General features: G+C 43.3%; 1 protein-coding gene across 1 annotated transcript in view; it reads right to left on the bottom strand.

Annotated features, from left to right (window-relative positions):
* RNF41 (ring finger protein 41) overlaps nt 1–22,907 on the bottom strand; it is a 109,470-nt gene that overhangs the window by 19,349 nt on the left and 67,214 nt on the right. Inside the window, exon 2 of the mRNA XM_073565152.1 lies at nt 19,820–19,931. Coding sequence (XP_073421253.1) covers nt 19,820–19,909 — 90 coding nt within the window. The 5' untranslated portion in view covers nt 19,910–19,931. The remainder of the gene's footprint in view (nt 1–19,819; nt 19,932–22,907) is intronic.

Raw genomic sequence — 22,907 nt, forward strand, 5'->3', positions numbered from 1 at the left:
GACCATTCCATCAAAGTCAGCATTTCAAAATGTCACTACTTCCCTGCTGAGCCCCAACGTGTGCCCAAACAGTGGTTTCCCCCCCCACATATGGGGTACCAGCGTAGTCAGGACAAACTGGACAACAACTTATGGGGTCCAATTTATCCTGGTACCCTTGTGAAAATAAAAAATTGCCAACTAAAAAAATTTTTTTTAGGAAAAAAAAAAAGTTTTTATTTTCACTGCTCTGCATTATAAACTTCTATGAATCACCTGGGGGTTCAAAGTGCTCACTATACATCTAGATAAGTTCCTTAGGGGGTCTAGTTTCCAAAATGGGGTCATTTGTGGGGGAGCTCCAAAGTTTAAGCACACAGGGGCTCTCCAAACACGACATGGTGTCAGGTAACGATTGGAGCCAATTTTCATTTCAAAAAGCCAAATGGCGCTCATTCCCTTCTGCGCCCTGCCGTGCACCCAAACAGTGGCCCCCCCCATATATGAGGTACCAGCGTACTCAGGACAATCTGGACAACAACATTTGTGGTCCAATTTCTCCTGTTACCCTTGTGAAAATAAAAAATAGCATGCTAAAAAAATCATTTGAGGAAAAACAAATGATTTTTTATTTTCACTGCTCTATGTTATAAACTTTTGTGAAGCACTTGGGGGTTCAAAGTGCTCACTACACATCTAGATAAGTTCCTTAAGGGGTCTAGTTTCCAAAATGGTGTCACTTGTGGGGGAGCTCCAATGTTTAGGCACACAGGGGCTCTCCAAATGCGACATGGTGTCCGATAACGATTGGAGCTAATTTTCCATTCAAAAAGTTAAATGGCGCTCCTTCCCTTCCGGGCCCTGCCGTGCACCTAAACAGTGGTTTATGACCACATATGAGATATCGGTGTACTCAGGAGAAATTGCCCAACAAATTTTAGGATCCATTTTATCCTGTTGCCCATGTGAAAATGAAAAAATTGATGCTGAAAGAAAATTTGTGTTGGAAAAATTTAAATGTCCATTTTTTCCTTCCACATTGCTTTAGCTGCTGTGAAACACCTGAAGGGTTAATAATCTTCTTGAATGTGGTTTTGAGTAGCTTGAGGGGTGCAGTTTTTAGAATGGTGTCACTTTTGGGTATTTTCTGCCATATAGACCCCTCAAAGTGACTTCAGATGTGAGGTGGTCCCTAAAAAAAAATGTTTTTTTTTAAATTTTGTTGTAAAAATGAGAAATCACTGGTCAACTTTTAACCCTTATAACTTCCTAACAAAAATATTTTGCTTCCAAAATTGTGCTGATGTAAAGTAGACATGTGGGAAATGTTATTTAGTAACTATTTTGTGTCACAACTCTAGTTTAACAGAATAAAAATTCAAAATTTGAAAATAGCGAAATTTTTGCCAAATTTCTGATTTTTTCACAATTAAACGCAAAAATTATTGACCTAAATTTACCACTAACATGAAGCCCAATATGTCACGAAAAAAAAAAACAATCTCAGAATCGCTAGGATCCGTTCAAGCGTTCCAGAGTTATTACCTCATAAAGGGACACTGGTCAGAATTGCAAAAAATGGCCAGGTCATTAAGGTCAAAATAGGCTGGGTCATGAAGGGGTTAAAGAAAAGAAAAAAAAAAAAAAAAAAGAAAAGGGTTGTCCCCTTTCTGAAAGCCTATCATGGGCTGCAGTAGTTCTAAAAAAAAAAACAAGTAAATACCGCCCTCCCAGGAACAGAGCCGGCTCTCTGTCACTGTCCGGTCTCCGGTGTTTTCCTCAGTATAATTTAAAGGGAATTTGTCATTAAGTTTTTGCCATGCAATCTGAGAGCAGCGTGATGTAGTGACAGACCCCGATTCCAGCAATGTCTCACTTACTGGGCTGCTTGTTGCAATTTTGATACAATCCCTTTTGTTTGCTGCCTGCAGAAGTTTCAGGTCTCTGAATGCTGACACCACTGATTAGCAGCTGTGTACACTGTGCATAGGCAGAAAACTGTCAAAAACCTGGTGACAGATTCATGGGAGGCAGTATTAGCATCCCCCCCCCCCCCCCATTACATGGTTACCATGCTGTGGAGAAGATTAGACAAAAAATAAAACTCTGCATCAACATCTCAAAAAATGGATATAAAGAAATTAGAAGAAGAATGACTTCCAATAAAAGGTCATGGCATTCTGCCACCTCAGAGATGATGTTCTTATACTCATTTTAGGGAGGAGGTGTCAATCATGCTAATTGTTTCTATGGCTCCCATCCACATGCACCAGAGGGCTGTTTGTTGGGTCTGCCTGAAGACAACACATGGCAACACCATATGCGCAACTATTTACAAAATCCTATTTCTTGAAAGCAAAGCAATAGCTCTTAGGTGAATGCGAGAGACAAATCATTTACGCAATGGATAAGCTTAGCAAAACAAATTGTATATAGAAAACCTCTAGGAAGTGTGGGGCCTGTGGTGCGCTCCCCTTTAAATGCACATCCCCCTGCAACTTTAAGGTCTTGTTTGGTTTCGAGACTTAATGGAAGGTTGGGACAGAGACAACACGCTCAAGCCAAGTGTAGCCCAACAGCTTATTATGACAGATTTTTTTTTTTTTTTTTTAAGAATAATGGAAAGGAATTATCGCAAACCATAGACAATGTGTAACATAGTAATTTGACTAGCAAAAAAAAAACAAAAAAAAAAACCAAAAAACACACCTCTCACAGAGTATTGTATACCTTTATTTTTTTCTACAAGGAGTTCAATAAAATTAACTTAAGAAAAAAAAACATGCATAGAAGTGAGGAATACTGGCTCTGTGATATACAGCATCGGTATACTACACGCACCACTTCTCCACAGACATACAGATGTGTGAAAAAGTATTTGCCCCTTTCCTGCTTGCTTATTCTTTTGTAGGTTTATCACACTTAAAGGGAATCTGTCACCTTTTTTTGGACTATGAGCTGCAGGCATCAACATCAGGGGCTTATCTACAGTATTCTCTAATGCTGTAGATAAGCCCCCTATATAACGGGAAAGAGAAGAAAAAGGAGTTAGATTATACTCACCGAGGGGCAGTCCAGTCTGTCTGATGGGTGTTGCAGTCCGGCTCCTCCCATCTTCATACGATGCCGTCCTCTTCTTCCCTTCCTGTCGAGGCTCTGGCGCAGTGCTCTGCCCTGTTGAGGGCAGAGCAGAATACTGCAGTGCGCACGTGCCAGACCTCTCCCAACACCTGTGCACTGCAGGACGCTGCTCTGCCCTCAACAGGGCAGAGGGCAGAGCAGTGCACCTGCACCAGAGCCACAATAGGAAGGGAAGAAGAGGACGGCATTGTATGAAGATGGGAGGCGCCAGACGGGACGGTGACACCCATCGGACCGGACGCCAGGGTGAGTATAACTTAACTCGTTTTTCTTATCTTTCAGGTTACATCGGGGGCTTATCTACAGCATTACAGAATGCTGTAGATAAGCCCCTGATGTGGATGCCGGCAGCTCTTAGTCAAAAAAGGGTGACAGATTCCCTTTAAGTGTTTCAGATCACCAAACAAAATTTACATATTAAACAATGATAAACTGCAGTTTTTAAATTAAGGTCTTCATTATGAAGTTAAAAAGAAATCCAAAACCTAAGAAAGCCCTGTGTGAAAAACTGATGGCTGCCTCCCCCCACCTTTTAAACAAAGTAACTGGATCACCACATCTTTGGAAAGCGGAGTTCAAATTCGCTAGTCCCACCAGGCCAGATGACTGCCACACCTGTTCTCAATCAAGAAATCACAAATAGGACCTGCCTGACAAAGTCAAGTGGACCAAAAGATCCTCAAAAGCTAGAAATTCAAGGAGATTCTGGAACAAATGAGAAACAAAGTAATTGAGAAAAGATACTACTGTAGGTATGCACACTACACCAAAATAGTGAAAATGCAAAATATCCCTCTCTCCCCTTCTCGGAGAGCGGTTCCTTTAAAATTCTTCATTCGGCGGGTCCATCAAAAATACGGATCAGGTGGCATCCGTTCACATCAGTTAGGAACGGATCCGCTTTTCGCCTTTTTGGCGGATTTTGACTGACAAAAAAACTGAAGTGTGAAACAGGCCTAGACAATGAGGTAATATGGCTCATGAGGTAGGTCCCTAAACAAGAGGTCTATATAGACCAGGGGTGGGGAATCTTTTCTCTGCCAAGGGCCATCTGGATATTTATACCATCCTTCGGGGGCCGTACAAACTCCGCCCACAAATTACATCCTGACTCTGCCACCGGTTTCATGACTTAAATCTTTCATTGCATACCTTTCGATGTTCAGTAGTGAACACTGCGGGTGTGCGTTAACAGAGCAAGAAGAAATTAGTGAGCTTGTGGCAATCAAAATACAGCTCCCTGCCCAAGAAAGCGGTCCCTGAGAATCTGCTCGGGGGCCGGATAAAAGGTCATCGAGGGCCGTAAATGGCCCTGGGGCCTGAGGTTCCACCCCCCCTTGATATAGACCCTTAATGTGCAAAAATGCAGAAAACAAAAAACATGTGGAATGATGCAAAGAGACCACAAACCAAAGGGCTGGATATACAATGCTTACAATATAGCATCGATCCTAATAGCACTGAATGATAAAAAGGTGCAGAAAGCAAAAACAGCAGAGGTTGAAATAAGCAACCGGAGCGCAATAACCAGGCTGAAAAGCCCTAGTGCACCCATAGTTGGACAAATGCCTGCAAGAGCAGCCTCATATAGGTATATAATTACCCAAGTGCAGTTCCTTCATTGGACGTAATATTCCGTCCATGTGCCCTGGGCCCTAATTACCATGGACGGAATATTATGTCTAATGCGATCAGCGGCGCCCACGTGGTGAGCGCCGCTGATCGCGGCCGGGTGTCAGCCAATTATGATAGCTGACACCCGGCACAATGTGTCAGGGGCGGTCACGGACCGCCCCGACACGTTAACCCCTTGTACACCGCGATCAAACACGATCGCGGTGTACCGGGGGTTAAAGGGAAGCATCGGCAGGGAGGGGGCTCCCTCCGTGCTTCCCTGAGCCCCCCACGGCAGCGCAATGTGCAGCGCTGCTGCGGGGGGCTCCTTTCCTGCAGGTCCAATATGGCGGCGGGGACCTGCAGGAAGCTGGCTTCCTCAGTGCCTGCAAAGCGCAGGCAAGGAGGAAACCTGCACACTGCCTGTGACAGATTGCTGATCTGTCACAGCGATCTGTGATGTGACAGATCACCGATCACAGGACAGTTATGTCCCCTCTGGGACATTGTATAAAAATCGCTAAATAAATTCAAGAAAAAAAAAAATATTCCCCAATAAATTCATTTTTTGGAAACAAAATAAAAATACACATATTTGGTATCGCCGCGTCCGTAACGACCCACCCTATAAAACTGCCCCATTAGTTAACCCCTTAAGCGAACCCCTTAAATAAAAATAAAAAACAAAGCAAAAAATAATGATTTATTATCATACCACCGAACAAAAAGTGCAATAACGCGCAATCAAAAAGACGCATATAAATATCCATGGTACCGCTGAAAACGTCATTTTGTCCTGCAAAAAACGAGCCGCCACACAGCATCATCAGCGAAAAAATAAAAAAAGTTATAGCTCGCAGAATTAAGCGATGCAAAAATAATTTTATACAAAATAGTTTTCATTGCATAAAAGCGCCAAAACATAAAAAAAACTACATAAATGAGGCATCGCTGTAATTGTACTGACCCGAAGAATAAAACCGCTTTATCAATTTTATCGCACACAGAATGGCATAAACGCACCACCCAAAAGAAATTCATGAAACGCTGGTTTTTGTAACTTCTGCATTCCAAAAAACAAAATAAAAAGAGATCAAAAAAATGTCACGAGCCCGAAAATGGTACCAATAAAAACGTCAACTCGTCCCGCAAAAAATAAGACCTCACATGACTCGGTGGGTCAAAATATAGACAAATTATAGCTCTCAATATGTGGTGATGCAAAAACTATTTTTACAATAAAAAGCGTCTTTTAGCGTGTGACAGCTGCCAAACATAAAAACCGCCATAAATAGTAAATCAAACTCCCCGTTATCACCCCCTTAGTAAGGGAAAAATAATAAAATTAAAAAAAAAAGTATTTATTTACATTTTCCCATTAGGGTTAGGGCTAGGGTTAGGGCTGAGATTAGGGTTAGGGGTGGAGTTAGAATTGGGGGTTTCCACTATTTGCGCACATCAGGTGCTCTCCAAACGCAACATGGCGTCTGATCTCAATTCCAGCCAATTCTGCGTTGAAAAAGTCAAATGGTGGTCCTTCCCTTCCAAGCTCTGCCAGGCGACCAAACAGTGTTTTACCCACACATATGGGGTATCAGCCTACTCAGGACAAATTGCAAAACAACTTTTGGGGTCCAATTTCTCCTGTTGCCCTTAGGAAAATAAAAAATTGGGGGCAAAAATATTTGTGGAAAAAAAAAATGATTTTTTTATTTTCACACCTGGGCGTTATAAACTTCTGTGAAGCCCTTGGGGGTTCAAAGTGCTCACCACACATCTAGATAAGTTCCTTGGGGGGTCTAGTTTCCAAAATGGTGTCATTTGTGGGGGGGATTCCACTGTTTTGGTACATCGGGGGCTTTCCAAACGCGACATGGTGTCCGATCTCAATGCCAGCCAAAATCGTCAAATGGCGCTGCTTCCCTTCCGAGCTCTGCCATGCGCCCAAATAGTGGTCTACCCCCACATATGGGGTATCAGCGTACTCAGGACAAATTGCACAATAACTTTTAGGGTCCTGTTACCCTTGGGAAAATAAGAATTGGGGGTGAAAAGATCATTTTGTGGAAAAAAAAAGATTTTTTAATTGTACCGCTGTACGTTATAAACTTCTGTGAAGCCCTTGTGGGTTCAAAGTTCTCACCACATATCTAGATAAGTTCCTTGGGGGGTCTAGTTTCCAAAATGGGGTCACTTGTGGGGGGTTTCCACTGTTTAGGTACATCAGGGGCTCTCCAAACGTGACATGGCGTCCGATCTGAATTCCAGCCAATTTTGCATTGTAAAAATCAAACGGCGCTCCTTCCATTCTGAGCTCTGCCACGCACCTAAACAGTGGTTCCCCCCACATATCAGGTATCAGCGTACTCAGGACAAATTGCACAATAACTTTTGCAGTCCAATTACTCCTGTTACCCTTGGTAAAATAAAAAAAATTGAACCTGAAGTATTTGTTTTGTGAAAAAAAGTTAAATGTTCATTTTTTTTTTTTTTTAAATACTTAAAAAATTCCTGTGCAGCACTTGAAGGGTTAATAAACTCCTTGAATGTGGTTTTGAGCACCTTAAGGGGTGCAGTTTTTAGAATGGTGTCACTTTTGGGTATTTTCTATTATATAGACCCCTCAAAGTGGCTTCAAATGTGATGTGGTCGGTAAAAATAAAATGGTGTTGCAAAAATGAGAAGTCGCTGGTCAACTTTTAACCCTTATAACTTCCTAACAAAAAAAAATTTTGGTTCCAAAATTGTGCTGATGTAAAGCAAATATGTGGGAAATGTTACTTATTAAGATTTATGTGTGCCATATCTCTGTGATTTAAGGGCATAAAAGTTCAAAGGTGGAAAATTGAGAAATTTTGAAAATTTTCGCCAAAATTTCCATTTTTTTCACAAAAACGCAAGTTATATATACACATACACACATATACATACACACACATTATAATTTGTCGTAACTAACCGTATAGCTAGTATATAATAAAAAAATAAGAGAAAAAACAGTGAAAGATTATAATATAATGCAAAGATGATAGACATCACAGCAAACCACATGGACATGTTGGAATGGAGTGTGTATGCAGAATCAGTATGAAACACATTTACAGTAAAAAATAATTAAGTATAAAAAAAAAAATAAAAAAAAAAAATATAAAATGAACATGGAAAAATAAATAAAAATACGAAAGGAAAGATAGATGCAAAATTGATCCAATTGTAAAAAAACATGAAGAAATAACATCCTGTACATAAACAGATCGAATTAATAAGAAAAAAAAACAATCATGAAAATATGTTTATTATTGTAATCAAAACACTTGAGCACCACACAACTGCCCACAAAAACTAAAGGAAAAACATATTATAGCTGAAATTAAGTTACCAAGTCCAAACAGAAGTGACCACAAAAATAAGAAGTTTATGTGGTCAAAGACACCAGACCCTATTGCAACCAAAACAGCCAAAGAATATTTAGCCCATGCAAAGAAAATAGGGAGCCTAGGAAACCTCATGAGCCCATGACAAAAGTGGGAAAATAAAAATTGACATATTTGAATATTTGGTGTGAGATACAGGCCCTCCATAATAAGTGGCTGATATTCAAAGGCCCAAAACATAGGAAATGTCCAAGACTAATCCTGATCAGTACAAGTGTACCTAGATGTACATCTGACAGAATGAAGCATCATGGAATATTGTTTAATTTTGCCCAAAATGAGCCAGGACAGATCCATTTTCCCCCAGAATCCAATGAGAAGTTAAATTTGACCTAAACATCAGCAAGTACTTGAACAAGAGATATCCCATACATTGGGGGCTGAAAACTCCATTATCCAAGGAAGCCCTTGAACAGCAGCTCTTCATGGAGGCCTGTGGTACTTATACTGCTTTGGCGATAATGGCGCTACTTACGCTGACGAAGCCACACAGGATAGGGCCATACGCGTGGGGCCACTTCACCTGGCTTTGATTCACGATCTTGCCCATGTGGAACTGGTCTCAATAACTGCACTTGGGTAATTATATACCTATATGATGCTGCTCTTGCAGGCATTTGTCCTACTATGGGTGCACTAGGGCTTTTTAGCCTGGTTATTGCACACCGATTGCTCATTTTAGCCTCGGCTGTTTTTGCTTTCTGCACCTTTTTATCATTCAGTGCTATTAGGATCGATGCTATATTGTAAGCATTGTATTTCCAGCCCTTTGGTTTGTGGTCTCTTTGCATCATTCCACATGTTTTTTGCTTTCTGCATTTTTTCACATTAAGGCTATGTGCCCACGTCCGGAATTCCGCAACTCCCTGCCACGGGAAATATGCAAAAAATCCGCATGCGTAATTCCCGCGAAAAACAAGCGTTTTGCAAGTGATCTGTAGAATCGCTTGGAAAACTGATTGACGAGTGCGGCCAACCTGTCAAACAGTGTTTGACAAGTGACCAACTTTTCACTATTGAGGCTGCCTATGCAGCATCAGTAGTAAAAAGATCTAAAAGTTTAAGAGAATAAAAAAAAAAAACAAACAAAAAAACAAAAAAAAACAAACAAACAAAAAAAAAAAAAAAAAACACACAACACGCTATTCTCACCTTCCGGCGTCCCACACAGAGTCCCCAGGCCTCAGCGATGCTCCCGGCAAGTCCCGTTCCCAGCAATGCCTTGCGACAATGACCTTTGATGATGTAGCGGTCTCGCGAGACCGTTACATCAAACATCATTGTCGCAAGGCATCGCTGGGAACGGGACTTGCCGGGAGCATCGCTGAGGCCTGGGGACGCTGCAAGGTGAGAATAACATGATTTTTTATTTTAATTGTATTTATTACAGGGATATGGTACCCAGAACCTGGAGGAAAATCTCCTCTCCTCCAGACCGTGGGTACCATCCGCACATTTTCCTCTTACTTTGCGCATGGTGGGCATAGCCACACGCGGAAAGTAATCAATCCATAGGATCAATGCATTCCTATGTGTGCGGAATTCCCGTGATTCCCGTGATTCTGCAAAAAGAATGAGCATGCTGCGTTTTTTTCCGCAATGCGATTCCGCCACGGAAAAATACGCAGCATTAGCACAGCATGTGTGGAATGCCATTGAATTCAATGGGTTGCTTATTTTATGCATTTTTGCGGCGAAAAAATGCAGCAAAAACGCAAAAAATCCACAGGAATTCCAGACGTGTGCACATACCCTAAGGGTCCATATAGACCTCCTTTAAGGACCTACAACCTCATGAGCCATATTACCTCATTGTCTATTGTTTACATGCAGTACCATGTTTTACATGTATCATGTCTGTATATTTGGGGCAAGATATTCTGAGTGATGAAGCCACATGGTTTTAATAATGTTTTAAATTTCACTTGTTTGTCATTATGTGCCAATAAAGATTGACTTTTTCACCATTTACGTGTAGTGTGCATATCTACAGTAGTACCTTTTCTCACTTTTTTGTTGCTCAATTTCGTTACTACAGATTTGCACCTCCCTATATTTATTAATCTATTTGTAGTGCACCTGGCTTTTTCCAAATACAAGAGTAATTGAGATCCATCAGCCTGGAAAAGGTTATACAGCCATTTCTAAAGCTTTGGGAATCCAGCGAATCGCAGTGAGCCATTATTCACAAATGCCGAAACCATGGAACAGTGGTGAACCTTACCAGGAGTGGCTGGCTGACTCCAAAATTACCACAAGAGTGCAGCAACGACTCATTCAAGAGGTCCCAAAAGACCCCACAACAAAATACAAAGAATTGCAGGACTTACTTGCCTCAGTTAAGGTCAATGTTCATGACTCCACCATAAGATAGAGACTAGACAAAAATGGCCTGCATGGCAGAGTTCCAAGATGAAGACCGCTGCTGAGCAATATGAACATTAAGGCCAGTTTTGTCAGAAAGCATCTTAATTATCCAGAAGAGTTTGGGAGAATACTCTGGACTGACAAGACAAAAGTTGAACTTTTTGGAATGTGTATATACCCAACTTCATCTGGCGTAGAAGTAACACAGCATTTTAGAAAAGGAACATCATACCAACACTAAAATATGATGGTGGCAGTGTGATAGTCTTGGGCTGCTTCAGGACCTGGATGACTTGCTGTAGTAAATGGAAGCATAAATTCTGCTAACAAAAAAAATACTGAAGGAGAATGTCCAGCCATCATTTGAAACCTCAAGCACACTTGGGTTATGCAGCAGGAAAATAATCCAAACCACACCAGCAAATCCACCTCCGAATGGCTTAAGAAAATATAGTTGCCAGTTATCACAAACCCTTGATTGCAGTTGTTGCTGCCAAGGGTGGCCAAAGCAGTTATTAGGTTTAGGGGGCAATCACTTTCACACAGGGCTCTGTAGATTTGGATTTTTTTTTACCTTAAAAGGGGTTTCCCACGAACAAACGTACATTTTAAATCAATACATCTTGGAATAATAATTTCCACAATTGGATGTGTTTAACCCCTTAGTGTCTGGGCCAAAAAATTTTTAAATCTGACCAGTGTCACTTTGTGGTAGTATCTCTGGAACGCTTCAACAGATAATGATTTTGAGACGGTTATTTGTGACATGTTGTACTTGATGTTAATTGTAAAATTCTATACGTTTTGTGTTCATTTGAAAAAAAAAATCAGAAATTTGACAAAAATGTAAAAAATGTTGCAATTTTTAATCTTTGAATGATTAGCTTTAATCCAGATAGTCATACCACACAAACATTCATAAACATTTTTGAAAATGCCTGCTTTACATCAGCACCATTTGTAAAATGTTCTTTTATTTTGTTTGCCTTTTAGGAGGTTTACAAATTTAGCAGTAATTTTTCATTTTTTCTGTTCCAATTTTTTTTTATTAAATTTTAAAATGTTTATGAGGGAGGGGGGAGTAGGGTACAGAACAAAGACAAGGGGATTAGGGTAGGGAGAACAAATCCCTGTAAAGACAGGGATATCCCCACAAAGTGGGGAAATAGACAGGCAAACAAACTGTACATACAATGCAGTAGTTCCAAAGCAAAATATGAAATATCAATAATACACAAGTCAATTGTTGCTTAAATACAAACCTGTAGGAAGAAAGGTTAAAAGACAATGACAAATTCAAAAATCATTATACTTATATAATAGCCGTAAGAAAAAGCAGTACACATATTGTGCTTTAAAAAGATCAATACACTTATGCTCCTAATACTTGAAAGCCTGTCCGGAACATACTGTGATGTCCCCAAGACTGAGTGGAGGCCAAAACAATTGGTTCAATCAAAAACTGTAAAGTGGAAATATTTATTCAGACTTATATAATCTAGATTACTCAACGACAAATGAAATCAGAATTGAAATTGGGTTCCTTACAAAAAAAACCCCGAAAAACTAAAGAGGATGGAAAAATTTAGTTTCAGCCGTTTGATTAAAAAAAAAAAAAAAAAAAAAACACAAACACAAAAAGACAAAAACAAAAATGTAACTAACAGTTAAATAGTTCCTTCAGCCGAGACGAAGATCCGATTTCAAAGTGGAAGAAGGTCTGTGAGAAGCCTTGGAGGACATTATTCCAATGCATTCAAGAAAGTCATTCCCCTCATCCGGGGTACAGATAGGAGCCAATCACAATGCGTATTTCACCTGAAGAGTGGATGATTAAGTCCAGGTGTAAGGAATCTCTGCGCGTCGGAGTTCACCAGTAGTATGGGAAAAATGCTTTCCTTTTCGGTAAAGTGTCCTTTGAAAGATCCTTGAGGAAAATCAGATGACTATTTTGAAGACAGGAATCTTGGATCTTTGGAGATACCCATCAAAGTGTTTCTCAGCCAATTGGGGTAAAAATATACTATAGTGTCTCTTGCTAAATCATGAGGGAGAGAGGATGGCCTGCGAATCCTAAAAACCCTTTCAATCAGACACTTCCCATTGATGTCAGGGAACAAATGAGAGATCATTGACAATATGTATGTAGTCCTTCAGTTGGGGAGCCTGAATTGACTCTGGAATCCCTCTGATCTTCACATTATTTTTTCTTCTAAAGTCTTCAAAGTTGGCCATATTAATTTTGAGAGAAGTAATGTCTTTTTGTAATTTATCCAGGGAATCTGAAAATGCAGGAAGGATCTGTGGCTGACTTGAATCTAGAATCTCGTGATTTCTAAGAGATTCGGGTATTTTTTGGTCTTCTGTGGTGTTAGCGTAATCCTTCGTAGAATTCGGGTAGGAGTCGTCGGTTAAACGCATCAGGGTATCTTTGAAGAGGTCTTTCACAAACACTTCAGATGGTTTAGATTTATTTTGTACCTTAAACGGATTTCCCTGAAGGGTAGGAGTCCCCATAGAGGCGAGTCCAAAAAAGCTTTGCACAAACTGACCATAAAACCTTCAAATAGGTTAGTCATCCGAGGTGGGAATGGCATCTAGTAATAATGTATTTATCTCACTTTTAGTTCCCCACTCTGAAGAGCAGCTTGATGACAGAGGTTCATCCGATGCCTCATCACTGAGAGAATCGCTCCCAAGTTCATCATATAAATCATCCTCCGCAATAAATGCCTCCGAACAAAAACTGTCAAAATTGTTTGACAAGCCATTTTTATCTGAGTGTCCCAATTTGATCTCCTTTGTTATCTTTATCATTATAGGATGACCCAAAAGACTCCAGACCACCATCATTATACAGATGATTAGCACCTTTCATCCATGATCCCTCTACGTTGTTCTGGTGCACTTCCCCTTTAAATTTAGGGATAAGAGTAGAGGGACTGGGAAACAAGCAGTAACCCCTGTATAAATATTATGTTCATATAACCCTTTCCCATCGGCGTCAGCTGTGTCCCGGCACCCTGACCCGGAGCGCTCCTCCGCTGTGCTGCCCGCTCTACATCACTGTGGTTTCTCCTCCCGGCTTGGTCTGACTCTGCAGGTGCCACCGCGCTGCTCCCCTGCTCCATCTTCACAGTCTTCTCAGTGTGCAGCCGCAGGGCTGTCAGAGAAACCGCGTGTCATGTCCGCCATGTCTGTTGTCTCTGAAGAACTCCTGGAGCGATGTGCATGCGCATATCTTGTCTGCTATTCTGCTCGTTCCCTAGAGCAGTGTGCACACTCACCTCATGTCTGAGCTGCAGGATGCCTGCGTTTCTGCTCTGTCTTCTGTGATCTTCTTGTCATGTCTAGAATCTCTGATCAGGTGTCCCTGTCTGGATCCTGCACTGTCTGGTTCTGCAATCATCTTGTCATGTCTGGAACGCTGATCATGTGACCTTTACTAGGATCCTGCACTGTCTGGTTTGGGTAATCATCTAGTCATGTCTAGAACTCTGATCATGTGACCTGTCTAGGTTTCAGCACTGATTCTGCTGTCGTCTCATGTCTGGAACTCTGATCATGTGACTACGCTCTGTTATCCTGTGGATCTGAACCTGGAAGTGCTCCCCTGGTCCTGACCTGGAAGAGGAGGTGCTATGCCCTATATCAGGCCGCCCCTTCCTATGCTCAGGGCCTGAGTATTGTGTTGTGTCCCTGCATGGCTACTTGGTCTGTGGGGCGCTCCCTCTATTCTGTGCCCTTGCACTCTGCTCTGTCGTGCATCTCTGCACACGCTCCGTGCTTGTATTCCGTCTCTGGTCTTGTGTCTTGTCTAGTGTTTGTCCTTCGTGCCATGTTTTGTTCCTGCTCTGCTTTGCCTTGTAGTCCTTGTTTGCTCTGTTTGTTCCGTGTTTCTGTCCTCGTGTCATGTCTCGCTCTGCTTTGTGGCTTCAGGTATCCTGCCTGTCTCTGGCGTGTCCTTACACGTGCAGGCCTCCGTCTCTGCACCCTGCCCTGACGTGTCTCCCTACACGTGCAGGCCTCTGTCTGTCGTGTCTCTACACGTGCAGGCCTCGCTCTGTACTTTGTCTAGTCCCAAGGTCCTCCCTTGGCCCGGTTCTGGGCTTCGGCCTACGCTCCGCTGCTAGACTGTCCCTGGCATGCTCAGGTCTCTGCCTCGTTCTTTGTCTTGTCCCTGTTTCGTGCGCTCTTGCACATTTCGTACTAGGCTTTGCCATGCTGTTTCGCATGTGGCTCTGTCCTGCACCCTTTGCCTAGCCCTGCCTTGTGGCTCCGTGCACGTGCCTAGTTGCCTGTGCCTGCCTCAGCCGTGCCGCCTCTAGCCATGCTCGCTTGTGTGCCCCAGCCGTGCCCCGTCCAGTGCTATAGTGGTCTGGCTGCGTGGCCCCGCCTCTAGTCGTGCCCGCTTGCAACTGCCATCGTCGGTACCACCTGCCGATGCTCCCAGTCGTGGTCTCTGTGCTTCCTTGCACTCAGCCTTTTCGTGCTACTCTTGCACAAAGCCTTTGTCTCTTCTGCTCTTCTCTGTTCTAGTTTGCCTGCCGGATTCCATAACCAGCCAACCGCTGCCAGAGGTCCGGACCTAGATGACTGCGGCCTGATGTCCGGAGCTGATGTCCGTAGCCAGATACCTGGACCCTGTCGGTCGATGCCAGCATTTGGATTCCGATGCCACCGTACTCTGTGCCTCTCCCTGCCATGCCCCTTGGCATGCGCAGGCCACCGTCCTGTGAACCTGACCCATCCCTGGCATGCCCCTTGGCATGCGCAGGCCACAGTCATGTGAACCTGACCCGTCCCTGGCATGCCCCTTGGCATGCGCAGGTCTGTTCTGTGAACCTGATCCTGGCGTGTCCGTTGACACGCACCATGTCACTAACTCTAATCTTGTTTCCTTGCATGGAACCCTGGCTGACTTCTGGATGTCCGGATCCTGACGATCATCCTCTGAGCTACAGACCCTGATGCCCTGGTTGATCGTGGACTGTTGTTCAGAGTCCGATGTCCGCGTACCATCTGCACGTTCCATGCTTGGACCCCGGCGTGCCATTGTACGCACCCTGTTCCACGAACTCTGTGTTCACGTTTGCTCCTGTTGCACCCTGAAGAGTTCCTCAAGTCTTGGACCTCGGCGTGCTCTTGCACGCACCTTGCCTTATGTTCTGTGTGTCCACATTTTGCAAAATTAGGAAGGGGAAAGGGAAATTTGTGCTCACCAAAATAGTCCTGTAAGCCGGTCGTGCCTAGGGATCAAATGGCTGACCACCATGTGTTGCAAACATGAAGAGAGAAGGAAGATCCGGCACTGGAGACTTGATAAAATCCACGATAAGTTTTATTCACATAATTTCATGATAAAACCATAAAGGGGAAAACAGACCCCCACGCCTGACGCGTTTCGAACCTTACACCAGGTTCTCCCCACGCGCTGATGCAGGGAGCTGTAACTAAGGTACACATCTGGTTTCTAAGGGACGTGCGTCACTTAGAAACCCGATGTGTACCTTAGTTACCAGCTCCCTGCATCAGCGCGCTGGTAACTAAGGTACACAGAGGGTTTCTAGGCACCGCACGGTGCTTAGAAACCCTGCATTTACCCTAGTTACCAGCTGATCGCTGGTCTCCCGCCTGTCACACGCAGCGATGCGAGGGCCAGCGGGAGACCAGCGATCAGAGAAATGTCCAGGGCTTTCCAAGAGCGATCAGCGATACTCGGCAGGGGGGCTGATCGCTGTCACTCACAGCAATCTCGCTGGTGAGATTGCTGTTGCGTCACACAACTTGTGACTCAGCAGCAATCTCGCTAGCGAGATCGCCATGTGTGACGGGGCCCTTACTCGTCGATGTCACTCCATTCCTCTTCTGTCCCGGGCCTTGCTGTTTTCACCTTCTTCCTCCCTGCAGGCAGTGAGGATTTGTCAGCAACTTTTGCAGACCTCTTTCTCTGCTCCATGAAAGGCTTTTTTCTTGCGTAATTCGCAGCAATCTTCCTATTTTCCATTCGAGGCATATTCTTTTAGCTTTTATAGGGGTTTTACACATAGCGATATCGCTAGCAATATCGCTAAAACGTCACTGATTTTGTGACGTTATAGCGATATCGCTATGTGTGATACTTACCTCCGACCGGCTCCCCCGCTGTCTGTCGCTCATCGCGCGAGATTGGGCAGCTCCATTTCTCGTCGTCTGCTTCCTGCTGGGCTTCCTGCTGTGGGAGATGAGCGACGCGTGGAGGCGGGCGGGCGGATGTCAGGATCACTGTGTGTGAAAGGCGAGTATCGTGCGCTGCTGCATCATTGTGAGATCTTCCTATGTGGAAGCTCACTAGCGATCATTTAGCAATGCACCAGTGATCCTGACCGGGTCGTATCGCTGGTGCATCGCTAAATGTAAAAGGGCCTTTAGTCCAAAAAAAGTCCACTTCAGTATGCTTTTAGCCGCTTATTTAGGGGAAGTTGCAGGAGCTCCAGAGAAGCACGTCTGCTCCCTTCCCCTGCAAACCACGCCTCCCATTTTTGATTTTTTCAAGAAAATTTACAAGACTTATTTTTGAAGGACCTATTCAGGGTTTGAAGTGACCTAGTCCTAGATGTTGGAAAACCTCCAAAAGTGACACCATTTTAAAAACAGCACCCTTCAACATATTGAAAACTGCTGTCAGGTATTTTAATTAACCCTTCAGGTGATGTTAAGGAATGAATGCAGAAGTTAGTGATAGTTAAGTGGTAAAAATACGCTTTTTCATTCTTGTCATGCCACTTTGAACAGGCCACTGTAGCCGGCAGACATCAGGACCACACAATCATGATCTCAGGGTGCCGATGGGGATAAAGAGGGAGAAGCCACACTCTTTAAAACATTTATATGATGTAGTCGCTATTGACAGCAGTATCTAAGGGGTTAAACAGGTATGGATGGTGCCAACACTGACAGGCTGATGCAGTAAGTTGTCAGCTATAGTGTACAGCCGACAGCTGCTGGATTGTCACCTGTATGGGGATGCTAGTCTCACATCAGGTCAGTAAAAAGATGTATTGGCGGTCATTAAGGGGTTAAATAAAGTGTTCCTGTGCTGAGAAACTTATAAATGCGTCCCTGCTGTGTACTGTGTAATGGCTGTGTCTGACCGTACAGGGACATGGTCTGATCATACAACAGCTCCTGGACAGGGGGAAAAGCAAAAGAATATACAGACATTACAGCAGGGGATCACAGCTGATTTTTGGGAGGAACAAAAATTCCACTGTCTGTTTTTAAACAATGTTTTACCTCAAAGAAAGAAAAAAATGTGCAATCCCCTGCTGTAATGTCTGTATAATATTTTGCGTTCTCCCCTGCCTAGGAGCTGTGGTATGATCAGACTGTACCACCCTTGGGCTGTTGGAGGGAGATAAAACATTCTGCCAAGTGTGGGTGCCAGGTTATGAAGACTATTTAACCCCATAGCTGCAGATTAACCACGGTTTTCAGGTTCCCTTTGCAGTGGAAAGAGTTATGGAATGATTCTTTTTACATAACAAAACTGGCATTTTTTTTTTTTATTTTTTTTTTTAGGCGTGTAGACTTTTTATATCCACTGCACATACAAGTGTAGAGGAAAGATTTGGTACTTTAAGGAGGAAACGCTTGAGAAATGGAAGCCATTTCCTGCCAGACTGGAATGGAAAAATAAACACTTGAGCTGTCCAAATTCTCCTTGTGAAATATTTCTAAACATAGCTCCAGATTCCCTAAAAAAAGATGGATTTATAGAGCTGATTACTAGATGCCGTATGCAGTTCTTGAAAGTGTGACCCACATCCACACAGCTTCTAATATCCTACGCCCATTGGGATGGGTCTGATGAGAGTTTTGTTACAGAGGGTCTAATACTTTGACTACTTCAGAAATTGCTCAAACAAGTCTTCTGCTGTGCTTGTGCATGTAAAGAGCACTGTCAATGACATTTTACAGGAGCACCTCCTACCACCACCACAAGCAAACTACTAAGGCCTCTTTCACAGTTTTTTTTTTTTTTTTTTTTTTTAGAAACAGTCGCAATCCATCAAAGTGTGTAAAAAAACTGATCCAGCGCAGACTGTAAAAACTGATGCACCAGATCCGTCGCAGCATCTGAAAGAGAGCGCGAGCGAAAGAAAGAGCGCGAGCGAAAGAAAGAGCACGAGCGAAAGATTTTTTTTCTGTGCCAGAATGGAATAAATGTGCAAAACGTTTTGTGTACGTCAAAAAGTTGGGACAGCGACGGATCCTGCGCCCATAGGCTTCCATTATAGTCAATGACGGACGGCGCTGGATCCGTCGCTGCCCGACTTTTTGACTTAGGCCTGTTTCACACTTCCGTTTTTTCAAATCCGTCAAAATCCGTTGGTTTCCGTAAAAAAACGGATCCGCCATTTTTTTTTTTAAAAACGGATCCGTTTGCATCAGTTTCCGTCAAAAAAACGGAAACGGATCCGTTTGGCGGACACAAAAACGGAAGTGTGAAACAGGCCTTACACAAAAAAATGTTCCTTTGTGCATAGTCTCCTGCTGACGGACAAAGACTTTCCAACGGATCTGTCGAACGACGGATGAAACGTGCGGCCATCAGTTGCAAACCGTCGCTAATACAAGTCTATGAGAAAAAAACGAATCCAGCGGCATCAGTCACTGGATCCTTTTTAAAAAAAAAAAAAAAAAAAAAAAAAGACAGATTGTGACTGATGGCAAAAAGCTGATGTGTGAAAGAGGCATTAAGTGGACATACAATATGTTGGATATCCTCAGAAAATAAGTAAATCGTATTGAACAGAAAACACACAAATGCATGACAATACTGAGACCTCCACTAGTTGCAGTGTATTGCACTGTATGGGCCATACATTGACATTTGTAATACAACACATGGTAACTGATGCAACATGTTGCCAAAAGCAAAAGCAGAGGAAAAAAAAACCTTGACGGGGAGTTGAAAGGTACACACTTTTGGCAAGTAGAGCCCTGTGGCTTTATCAGAAGTAGACTTCTCGTGAAAATCAGTATAGCTTTTACAATAAGCCTCCGTAGACATTTACACTCACATACCCAATACAGAGCTGTATGCAGAGAGGAGCTAAGAGAAATTGTATGCAATGCTTCGTGCCAATCCGGTCCAGATTGTCATTTATCTTCACCGCACAAATGATTGTAAGGCTGAAGAGCAGATATATTGACAAGACAGATCATATAGAAGGATCACTGCACATCATCCATATGAAATGAAGAGATTTCTCTTTTTGCAGGATTGGTTAAACACTTACTTGAACTGGCTCCTCCAAAACCCCACTGCAAATGGGGCAGATAAGATCTTCATCCACATCACCCTGGAAGCGCGTTACATCATACCCCATCGCTCATCACCGAAACTAAACTCTGTAAAGATAAATTGAATTTCAGAATCTGTGCAGTTCTACTCTGAATCATAATAAACCTGGATTATATAAACAAGCTATCCCTAAAAGGAGGTTTCTTATCTGATAGGCATTATTCGTTAGTCACATCACTGCTCCAATGGTCCTGTAGGGAAGTTGTCATGGCCATCATTCGCATGACAGATGCAGCCAATCAGAAGCCTCAGCGGTCACAACAGCTTGTATGGCACATGATTGCTGAGGTCATGTGAGGGCACAGTGGGACTTTAAACTGTGTTCCAAATTATTATGCAAAAAGAGTTTAGGAGTGATAAGGTTAGAATTTTTTTGTTTGTCATTTAAACTCATTGATGGTGATGTGTGTCCGGGCTCTTTATATCACTGAAAGCAATTGCAGAAACCTGTGCAAATTAGTTTGGCAGGTGTGTCCAAATAAAGGCAAGACTACTTAAGAAGGCTGTTCCACATTATTAAGCAGCCTACATTTTTTGACAAACTGGGAAAGAAAAAGGATTTGTCGGCTGCTGAGAAGCCACAAATTGTGGAGTATTCAGGTCAAGGCATGACTAACTACAATCAACACTGCCAAGACACTTCATCGTGATCATCGCACAATCAAGAAGTATGTAGCTGATTCCCAGCACACACGTGTGCAGGCTGATAAGGAAAAATTGAGGACTCTTTCCAACAGGCAATTGCGTCAGGTTAAAAGAGCAGCTGCAAAAATGCCTTGTCATAGCAGCAGACAAGTTTTTGAAGCTGCTGGTGCCTCCAACGTCCCCCGAACAACAAGATGCAGGGTCCTTCAGAGGTTTGCAGCTGTGCATAAGCCATCCTGTCGACCACCTCTATCCACTGCACACAAGCAGAAACGGCTCCAGTGGGCCAAACGATACATGAAGACTGACTTCCAAACTGTTTTGTTCACCGATGAGTGCCGTGCAATGCTCGATGGTCCAGATGGATGGAGTGGAGGATGGCTGGTTGATGGCCACCCCATGAAAACATGGCTAAGGCGCCAACAAGGAGGTGGAGTAATGTTTTGGGCTGGAATCATGGGGAGAGAGATTGTTGGCCCCTTTAGGATCCCTGAAGGGGTAAAGATGAACTCCATAATCTATGTGGAGTTTCTAAAACAGCACTTCCTGCCATGGTTCAAGAGGAAGAACCGTGCTTTCTGCAGCAAGATCATTTTCATGCATGATAATGCACCGTCTCATGCTGCAAATAACAGATCTGCATATCTGGCTGCTATGGGCATAAAAGAGGACAAACTTATGGTGTGGCCACCATCTTCCCCTGACCTCAACCCACATTGAGAACCTCTGGAGCATCATCAAAAGCAGTGTCTATGATGGCGAGAGGCAGTTCACATCTAAGCAATAGCTCTGGGAGGGTATTCTGTCCACATGCAAAACAATTGAAGCACAAACCATCCAAAAACTGACAAATTCAATTGAGGAGAGAGTTCAGAAGCTTCTTTCGAACAAGGGGTCCTATGTGCAAATGTAACATCACCTAGAATAAAGTTTTGACTTGAAAACTGTTTGATTTCATTTTGTAATAAGCTGACAATGCTTATAATTTCACAATTGACCATTTTTTTGTACAAAATAAAGGTTGAAAACTCTGCTGTGCATAATAATTTGGAACATGCATTTTGAGTGTTTCTTATTTTTAAAAATATACTGTTTTCATAGGCAGTACGAGGGCGGAAGAAGTCATCATCGCTGCGTTTGACAGTAAGTATCGACCGCTGCTGCATCGCTCGTGAGATCTGCCTGTTTGGCAGATCACTAGCGACCCTGACCGGGTCATATTGTGGTCGGGATCGCTGGTGCATCGCTAAATGTAACGGGGCCTTAAGCCTTCCTTTTGAACACTGAGGTGGACCACTTAGGTGTCTTTGTCCTAAAAGACAGTATATGAAAGTAACCCTGTAGTATTGTGACCTAGGGCAAGTAACATGACCTAATATGCTTTACTCACATGATCAAAGGATGGCTTTAAGGCAGGGTTCCCCAACTCCAGTCCTCAAGGCCCACCAACAGGTCATGTTTTCAGGAATTCCTTGTATTGCACAGGTGAAGCAATTATCACCTGAGCAATACTAAAGGAAATCCTGAAAACATGATCTGTTTGTGGGCCTTGAGGACTGGAGTTGGGGAACCCTGCTTTAAGTGCTGGATGTTAGAATGGCTAGCACTTAATAGTAAGGCAGGAATGCTGCAGCTGTCCCTCACCCTTAAGTAGTCCGCTTTACCCGGCTTCAGGACTTTGATTCATCAGCCTTCCGAACCCCAGCTGCTGCCAATTCCGAGAGAGAGAGAGAGAGAGAGAGAGAGAGAGAGATATATAGAGAGAGAGAGAGAGATAGAGAGAGATATATAGAGAGATATATATAGAGAGAGAGGGAGAGAGAGAGAGAGATATATATAGAGAGAGAGGGAGAGAGAGAGAGAGATATATATATATATAGAGAGAGAGGGAGAGAGAGAGGGAGAGAGAGAGGGAGAGAGAGAGGGAGAGAGAGAGGGAGAGAGAGAGGGAGAGAGAGAGGGAGAGAGAGAGAGAGGGAGAGAGAGAGGGAGAGAGAGAGAGAGAGGGAGAGAGAGAGAGAGAGAGAGAGGGAGAGAGAGAGAGAGAGGGAGAGGGAGAGAGAGAGAGAGAGAGAGAGAGAGAGAGGGAGAGAGAGAGGGAGAGAGAGAGGGAGAGGGAGAGAGAGAGAGAGAGAGAGAGAGAGAGAGGGAGGGAGAGAGAGAGAGTCTGGCACCCAGAAAGACTTTCAGGTTAAATGAGTGTCTGGAGGATCCGCCAGAGGAAAAAACGTTGCAAGCTCCGTTTTGAAATCTTTGAGGATGGTGACGGACAGCAACTTCTGGCGGATCCGCCACAAAAAACGGATGCAACGGACGGCAATCCGTCACAATCCGCCAATAATGTAAGTCAATGGGGAAAAAAAACAGATCCTCAAAAC

Source organism: Dendrobates tinctorius, unplaced genomic scaffold (genome assembly GCF_039654945.1).
Source record: "Dendrobates tinctorius isolate UK_male_01 unplaced genomic scaffold, ASM3965494v1 ptg000561l, whole genome shotgun sequence".
NCBI classification, from domain to species: Eukaryota; Metazoa; Chordata; class Amphibia; order Anura; family Dendrobatidae; genus Dendrobates; species Dendrobates tinctorius.